The following is a 9185-nucleotide window of genomic DNA, read 5'->3' as shown; positions in this document are numbered from 1 at the left end:
CTTTATCTTCAAAATTATAATTTTATAATTTTTAGATGATCAAAAAACAATTTATTATGAATCTATAAGTAATTTTTATCACCGCTAGTTACTAATATTACAGAAAACTAGAAATGATGTTGAATTTTTCAGCGTGGATGATTTTATCAAACAGCTCTATAATGTTATTGAAGGGAAATGCTGCATGTTATGTCAGATCACACATTATAAAACTAGTAGTAGTTAATAACTACAAGTAATGTAAAGATTAGACTACTTCTACAACTGGATGAAACTTTCATGTTCCTCAATTTTAATTCAGATTACTTAGGAACTTTTATAAGTCAGAGTTTTAGGTGTAGTAGAAACTGTATTAAGAAATCTCATTTTATTGGTTAGTAATCTGAGGCCGAATTAGTTTAAGTGGTTTGCTCAAGATCGCACAGTTGGCTAACTTTAAAGCAAAACCAATACTCTAGCTTTTCCAGGGCTTTCCCACTATTGAATATTGTGACTGTGACTGAGAGAATGCCAAGCCATGAATGTGCTCCATTTTATTAACACTACAAATGTCTAAAATGTCAGCAAGAATTAATTAAATAAGCACTCCTTAAGTACCCACTGTATATCCAGAACTGTGCTAAGATACCATGAGATAAAAATAGATTCATCTTTTTTTTATTTTATTATATAACAATGTTAAACTTTCTGTTAGTCTGTAATGGAGCTATCTCTCAGAGATGCAAGTCATACTCTCATCTTCTCTCTTTACAAATGAGGTAAAAATAAACAACTACCTGGAAAATTTTCAAAGACAAGTTTCTTTAATGTTGAACTTTCTTGTGTAAACTATATGGGGCTATAGGGCAAGAGGAATATTATCTGTCTTTTTCTGCAAACAGGGTGTACTGGAGCTGGCTTGTACTGACTTCTAAGAGCTGATTGTGCCATCTCTTCCCATCTTAGTGTTCACTGATGTCGGGTTAATAGCTTGAAATCAGCTGTGATGGGAATATTTATACCACAGAAACTGGTAAATGCTACAAATCAGCAATGCTCTCTTCCCTCATCAATCTCTGGTATTTAACTTTTACCAAGACACCAATGTAAAATACACTGGCTGAGCAATATTGGACAAGCTATTTTATTTCTCGAGCTATTAATTGAACCCTCTGTGAAGCAGGGATGATAATATGTACTATAGTGTATATCACAGGATTTTATGAGGATCCTATGAGAGTACTTTGAAACTGTGACTACGAAGTAGAATTACTAATATCACAATAATGAGAGTTATATGTTCACTAATAAGATATGAGCTACATAGCAAAACCAATATAGTATAGGTAGATCTAGAGTTTCTTAACACTGTACCTACACTCAACCTACGTACCTGGCCAGATTAAAAATCAATAAATAAAAGGATGAATTCAGGGTTAAGGTAAAAGTCTGATTCCTATAGTAGACATCAAATAACACAAATAGGTAGCACATAGAATACAGAGTTTATTCAGCCTAACGTAGTATCCTTTCTCCTTTCCCCATGCCACGAGTCCTCTATGCCTCTGATGAATTAGGCTAAAGAAAGTGGATAAAAATTTTCTGTAGGTAGACTATGAAGGCCTCTGCAGAAAAGATTTTCTATTTTCCTTTTTATCACCTACTTAATTCAGAACTCTGCATAAAAGGACAGGGGAAAAAAATTTGGACAAATTGACCTCTTGAGGTTACAAATTTCTGTTTTCATTTTCTTGACACTTCAAAATATTTTAAGAAGCCTAATTCAAATCTGCAGGGAAATCCCTACCCTTTGATACAATGTCACTGCCTTTGGCATTTGCAATGTGGTTAAGAAAGTTATATACTGAAACTACAAAATCCTCTTCTAACTTAAACACTTTTGAGAGTATACTTGGGAAAAGTGCGTTCCATATACTGGTCAGTTCTTATTTGCCTTTGAAAAACAAAAAACAAAAAAGCCAGAAAAACTCCATGCATAAAGCACATCAACACTATTAACATCAGACTGTTAACCACCAAAACACATCATACTGATCTTACTTTTTCCCCATGTGAACTCTATATAGAAAACAGTCCCGTGGACTTGCTATTCCAAGCTGAATACTCTTGAGAACTAAAGAATTCAAATCTTTTTTAGTTAAAATTGAAATCTTCATAGCCAAATAGATGTGGGCTTAAATTCTGGTTCCTTAAACTGATTATTTAGCCTTCTTAAGCCTTGTTGTCCTCATCCGTGAAATAACAAGTATTCATAGGTTTGTGGTAAGGATAAAATTAAAAAAATAAATCTGTCTCTGGCCCATTATAAATACTGAATAAATTATTATCATCATTGCTATCTTTTAATAAATTGCTTAGATTTTTACTCCTGGGTTTCCTCCTAGCTTTCCAAATCACATTAAATATGCCTCTCTGTCTCTTTGTTTCCTAACACGAGAAGTAGATTTAAGACTTGTCACTTTTTGTATCTTTGGAATAATATGAAGATTAATTCATGGCGGGGGGAGGGGGCAAATTATTCTTAGTAAGTACAGTGCTGGAAGTTCTAATTTTTTTTTTTAAGAAAGGTTCACCAATTCTACTTTTATGGCAAATAAGTCATCTCATAGTCTTAAAACACATACCATGAACTTTACCAAAACAGTTTTAAAATAAAATTAAGTTTTATGCACTTTAAAAAATGAATTCATACTGCAGACTGGGAATACAATGAAAGGACTATTTGAATAGTTGAAAACAAAACAGCAGAGCTGTTCTATTTCAGTGTGCTCGGGATGATTACTTTAAGCTTTATATTATATCGCCTATATACATATACTCCTCCTAAGAATGAACCAACATATTGACAAATATGAAGGACAGAACCCCTGAAAATTCATCTATAATATTCATATATTATAAAATAATTATTTTAGTGGGGCGGAGTATAGAATTGGAGAGATGCAGACATCATCTGCAGAGATGAATTATAGAAAGCCAATTCTTTTTTTTCTCAAATTACCATAGACACTTTAGAACCAGAAGCCATATTACTTACTCTTAACAGAATCCCTCTGTGGAACCAAGCACAAAGCTCAGTTATGGGAAGATTAAATATAACAGGAGAAAGAGAAAAGACTCCTCTGAACTACGAGTGTACAGGACACTATGTTACGTACTTCATCTCACATTCCAGATAAAAGAATTTCTGGGCTCAAAAATGGAAACTTTGCACATGGTATAATATTAAGTTAAAAACTGTTGGCACAGTGGGATTCCATATTTTATATTCAAATTCTTTTAGAGATCTTCATGTTTGATTATTGGAAGAATAATGTTTTAAGAGAAAAAAATATTATTTCTGAACTTTTAGACTTCTTTGTTTACAAATACAAGTTAATATCCCTTATTTGCCAATATGTTGAGTGCAAACTGTCATCAGTGTATTAAATGCTGTTGAGTATAACGTTTTTTGCTTTATTTCTAAAATGTTAGTTGCTTGAAATAATTATACTTTGGCTAATAAGGAGATTATTGTCTAATATATTTTGAGATAAAATCTCATATATTGCTGGCTTTAAAATCAAGAAGCATTTGTTAAGTACCTTCTTTGCTTTGTAATGTATTGAAACCTGAAACGTAAAGGGAACAGAATAGGGAAGAGGAAGAAGAGCAAGGCCAAGTTTGTCTGGGAATGTGCAGTGTCATGGAAAGAGAAGATTTGAATGAAACAGCAATAGAATTTCATAGATCGAGGAAACCCCAACAACACACAATCGAAAGTTTTTGTTTCTCAACTAAGGAAACATGCCCACTGAGGTTAAATGACATGACCTCAATTGTCCAGCCAGCGTGTCGTTATAGAAGGTGCCAAGAGAAAAGTGGGAATTGTGAGTGGGATTGAAGAATGTGGGATATGTTGAAATTCAATTCATATTTCTATGTTTCAAGCTTTATGCTATATTCTTCCACACTTACTCTCTCTTTTACAGGATCATAACAAGCTTATATGTTAAATATTATTAACTGATGTCCAAGGAAATGAAGTAGCTTTTCCAAGGACGCAAAAGCATTATACAACACATTCACAATCACATGTTGTGACTATAAATATGGACTTCTGTAGCACACTGATTTGGTGGGTAAAGGTATTCCAAGTGTTCAGTTTTTCTGAAATAAGAAACAGGATTGATATGTTGAAGGAAGGGTAGATAAAACATCTTGCTTAGCAAGAAGAGAGCTTCCATACTGGGAATTAGTGAGATGATTGCTTCTATTAAAAAAAGAAAGAAAAAAGAAATACACAATTTACCCATAAAATCCAAGGCGAGTTTGTTTCATAAAACAAGACAGAGTATTATAATATTAAAGCAGAAAGGAAGGGAGGAAGGGAGGGAAGATTAATAATATCTGAAATAAAACTTAGCCTAGCTGATGGAAAATACTCCATGTATGTTTGTGAATGGTTGTGATATATATTAATATCTAAAACTGTCAGAGAAATAAAAGGATGCCACATAATATAACAGTAATTATCTCTATGTGGTATATTATAGGTAATATTTTTCATTCATTACTTTTTTCTTCAAGTTTTTTACAGAAAACCTGCATTTATTTTATAATTTAAAAAAATTAGTTTCTATAAAAAGAAATGAATACACGCAAACTACATTATTTGCTGACTTGAAAACATTGTTAAATTCTAACCTATAACAGATATAAATTTGAGCTAAAAATTATAATAGCTTGTACTCAATTAAAAGAGTTCATTATTTTATTAATGCATTCTTTTCATTTGATTTTTTCCTAATTAGGATTAAAAACTTAAGTTAATATTCTATCTTTTTTCATAAACTCCTCACAATGAATTTGTAGTTTTTAAAGGTCATCTTGTATATAAGCAGATACTTGCAAATATGTATTTTAAAATTTTACGCTGGGTTTTGGCTGGTAAAGTTGACCAATATTATCTGATTATGCTAATAGAAGTTTAAAAAGAATATCCATTTTCGTCTTTTACACATGTGGAATGTATTTCTGGGCAAATACTGAATCCTTATAATTTAGGTTGGTCTATACAATTTCAAGCATTACATTTGATTTATAATAAGCACATATAAACTCATACCGACTATATTTGTATTAGCTCCTTCGTTTTTTAATTTCACAGAATATTATTACCTGTGACTTTAGTTCGTAATCTGCTTTAAGGTTTTGTTTCAATTTTTCTGTTACATACTTATGCCATTTATTAAGGTCTGTTTTCTTGTGATGTTCTTTAGAAATCAATAGGATAAATGGCATTTGTTTTCTGCTTTTTCTTCAAAAATGTCCTGAAAAACAAGTAGTTTGTTTTTCTTTGGAATTATTCAAATTGTTACAAGCTAAACATCACAAATTTTAATTTCTTCTGTTAGCATTTCTAAAGCAAAGTCTATTAATACCAGTATTTTAACTGCATAGCTTAAAACACAACAAGTTTCTAAAGTATCTCTGCCCGTTATTTTCAAATAGAATACTTTATGATCAGGATTTAGTTTTCAAAACACAATTTTTATTAATTAATATCCAGGTATAGCCTCCCTATTAAGAAATTTACACGTTTATTTTTTCCATAAAAATCTTCACTGAAGTCACATCACAGAATTGAGAATTGTCACAAGAATTACATTTTTCTGTTACATTTTTCCGAATGTGCTGATGTCTCCATAATGCTTCATTTGCCTGCTTTGCATTGAGATGTCAGGTGCTTGAGGGTAAAAAGAATACAACCTTACTGATTGTTTTGTGTTATCTCATTGCCTGGATCTAAAAATGTTGAGTGATTGCACATCTCTGACACTGTTTTGAATTTTTTAGCCCAGTAATTTTGCCTTCAGTATTTATTTCTAACATTAGAGTTGCTTATTTGTATTACATATGGAAATTGCTTTGGTATTTTGTCTATGACTGACCATAGTTAAGTGGATTTCCATCAAATCTCTCCAGAATTAGGAAATGGAAAGCATTTATTTATAATGTGATCATACAGTCATATTTAATGTGATCTTGCAGTCTCATACAAATAATATAGTATTCTATTATTTCCTGTTAGTTATTTTTTTCTCACTTCAGAAATGGATAATTCAGCATGATCTTTCTACTGCCATACTATTATTCCTAATCATTGACACTTCCTGATGGAAATAATCATTTTTTGACTGAGTTTAAACTTAAGCCACTTTAAACAATTAAAAATAAATGTATTTTTTAAAACTAACAAACTGCATCAACTGACAGTTATAAGCACACATAGATCACACTCAGGAGGCCTTCCTACAATAATCATTTCATATTAAGAACACCTCCTTTCTCAAAGATGAGCGATCTTCAGGCTGTATCATAGTCTCTTCCAAGTCTTCAAATTGTAGTGTGTTTTTTTTTTTTTTTTTTTTTTTCCCCAAAAAAAAAAAAAAAAACTCCCCAGCCGCCCACCCTTTTTTTTCAAATTGTAGTTTAACTATGCTCTCTACAAAGAATCAGCATCTGTGGTTTCGTCATAATGTTACCCATATGCATGCTATGATTTTTGCTCATTCAGCTACCTTTGGGCTGTGAAAATTTCTTAGATGTTCTCTGAAAATTTCTCATGAACCTTCTTTCCTGAGAATAGGCTTTCTCAAAACACTGTGATAACAAAAGGTCAATAATGCATTTCACATTGTTTAACAAATTCAGCATGTGACTTTCACCCAAGAAGAAAAATAAAATATGTGAAAGGTCAATTCTGGTTTGAAGGAGGGGAACAAACAAGAAAAAAAAAGGGGGGATGATAATGGCTAAGTATACTTTTCTTGTTTTAAATGTTTGTAGTGAGATTTGAAAGTCCAATATTTCTCTACCAAATGAAGTAAAACAAAATTTTGTGGTTTTTTTTATATTCAATCCTCTAGATATATTTGATCTTCTCTGAAAAGTTTCATAAATTATTTTTAAAAAGAAAAAAGAAAACAATTCTATGTAAAATCTAAGGCAAGTGTTTAAATACAGCAATGACAAGAATATAATAATCTCCTTATATTAGGATGGCAGGGTACATATTGCTCTGAATAAGAGATAATAAACAGAAAATTACAGAAAAACAAATAATTTATTAAATTTAGTCAATTTATAATTAGACAACTTTGAAAGTAAGATAAAATCTACACCCTTCCTCTTTTAGCAGTTTCCACATAAGATAATGACTATACCAAGAGGTCTTGGAAACCCCCTTCCATGTCAGAAGTGATGATTAACTATTGAGTTTGCATACTTTTCAGGTGAACAAAGTGGTGGATCTGAACATTTTGGAGCATTTTGTTGCATTTTTAAAAGAATAGTATAAAATACTTATCAACTTTGAAATATATTTATGAAAACTTTATAAATGGTGAATTATTTACAAATAATATATGTGTTTTATGTTGTTGTTCTTCTATGGGTTGAGGCGATGTTTTTAATTAGCTTTAGTAAAATGTGACTTGGGCAATTGAAGTTGAATAAATCACTTAGTATAATATAGCTATGCACTTACTTGTTTGGATTTTCAATTGAAATAATAGAGATCTTGAAAAACTGTAGACATAGATTCAAATTCTCTTTTTCTGGGAGAATTATTTAATAATGGCTTAATTAAGTAATTAAATCACATTAATTACTTAATCAATGACTGTACCTATTGTCATATTAACTCTTTCTGAGAAAATACTACTCTATATTATAGATGTTTGCTGCTAACTCATTTTGAGTATGAGATTATGCAGTAATATTTACCTACATTCCAGGTGCTATGACCTCAGAAATAAGAAAGAAAATAAAGGATAAAGGAAAATAAAATGAATGTGTTAAATTTTTAAATGCTTAAGAAAATATGATTTCTTCAGCAATCTTCTGTTTAATTTTACATAGTATACTTGCTATAGGCTGTATTGTATGTGTCTCTAAATTTTTCTCTTCTGGGTTTGTGTGTGTCTGTTTTTCCAGTTATTGGCTGACAAACAAAGTTCCCATCAAAAGACCCAGCACAGGTCTCCTCATGTATACACTTGCCACAAGATTCTGTGATGAAATTCACCTGTATGGATTCTGGCCATTCCCTAAGGATTTAAATGGAAAAGCTGTCAAATATCATTACTATGATGACTTAAAATACAGGTACTTTTCTAATGCAAGTCCTCACAGAATGCCATTAGAATTCAAAACATTAAATGTGCTTCATAATAGAGGCGCTCTGAAACTGACAACAGGAAAGTGTGTAAAGCAATAAAGCACGTTTGAAAACAGACAAACTGTATATGAACTTCTTTTCTGAAGATGCTTCCTAAGATTTGAAAATAGGATCCAAAACAAGGCTGGGTTTCAGCATCCACCAATTATCTGAAAAGTGATAAAGGACATTCATGAGAAATTCACTACCAGCTGATGAAATACCTGCAAAGTGCTCTAAAAATTAAATATTTTGACTTCAAGGGTCCTAGTAAGTGCCACTTCCACTAAGAACACAGTTTGAATGTATAATTAGTAGTGTTTACAAGATCCAACAATTCACTCGTCATTAGTTAACAAAGCCAATACGTTCATCACTGTTGGGCTGCCACTGCAACAACAAGCACATGAGAAGAGGAACCCAGGAACACGACTCAGTCCTTGGGGAAACTAACCATCCTTGTCAGCAGATATGAAGATGGAAACAGTTTGAACAGTGAAATTCATAAGATTAAACAACTCAAATAAATGCCTTTCAGTCAGGACTCTGAGTCTGATCATGAATTTTACATTTTTGCTTTTGTTTTTTTTTTTTCTGTTTTTGTTTGTCCTCTGGAATCTCTTTTGGTTTGGGTATTGGGGTGCTTAGAAATCCTTTCTAAGATAAATATGAATGAGATAACCTTCAAGTAATCATTTCTAAAATTCTTATATTTTTAAAGAGCAATCACACAATAATTTTGTAAAAAGTTTTATTTTGCACAACTCTAAACCTCCAGATTTTTTCCCCAGTGGTGTAGAAAGTACCAGTTAAACTGTATCACTTAGTAATCTTGAGCCATTCTAAAGGAAAGATGTTCTATGTCATCTGAGATGGTAAAATTAGCTGGAAAAAAAATGGACTTTTGGTACCAAAGAGTATACTAATGTTTCTACACAACAAACCATTCTCCTTTCATAAAAAATAATATATTAATGTATTA

At 31.5% G+C, this 9185-nt stretch overlaps 1 protein-coding gene across 1 annotated transcript in view; it reads left to right on the top strand.

Moving 5' to 3' along the window:
* Positions 1-8937, top strand: part of ST8SIA4 (ST8 alpha-N-acetyl-neuraminide alpha-2,8-sialyltransferase 4) — an 82108-nt gene extending 73171 nt beyond the window's left edge. Inside the window, exon 5 of the mRNA XM_006913247.1 lies at positions 7981-8937. Within this exon, the coding sequence (XP_006913309.1) occupies positions 7981-8263 (283 nt within the window). The 3' untranslated portion in view covers positions 8264-8937. The remainder of the gene's footprint in view (positions 1-7980) is intronic.
* The last annotated feature ends 248 nt before the right edge of the window (positions 8938-9185 follow it).

Source organism: Pteropus alecto, unplaced genomic scaffold, assembly GCF_000325575.1.
Source record: "Pteropus alecto unplaced genomic scaffold, ASM32557v1 scaffold20, whole genome shotgun sequence".
Lineage (NCBI taxonomy): Eukaryota > Metazoa > Chordata > Mammalia > Chiroptera > Pteropodidae > Pteropus > Pteropus alecto.
The sequence above is the reverse complement of the archived record's forward strand: the minus strand, read 5'-3'. Positions and strand labels throughout refer to the sequence as shown.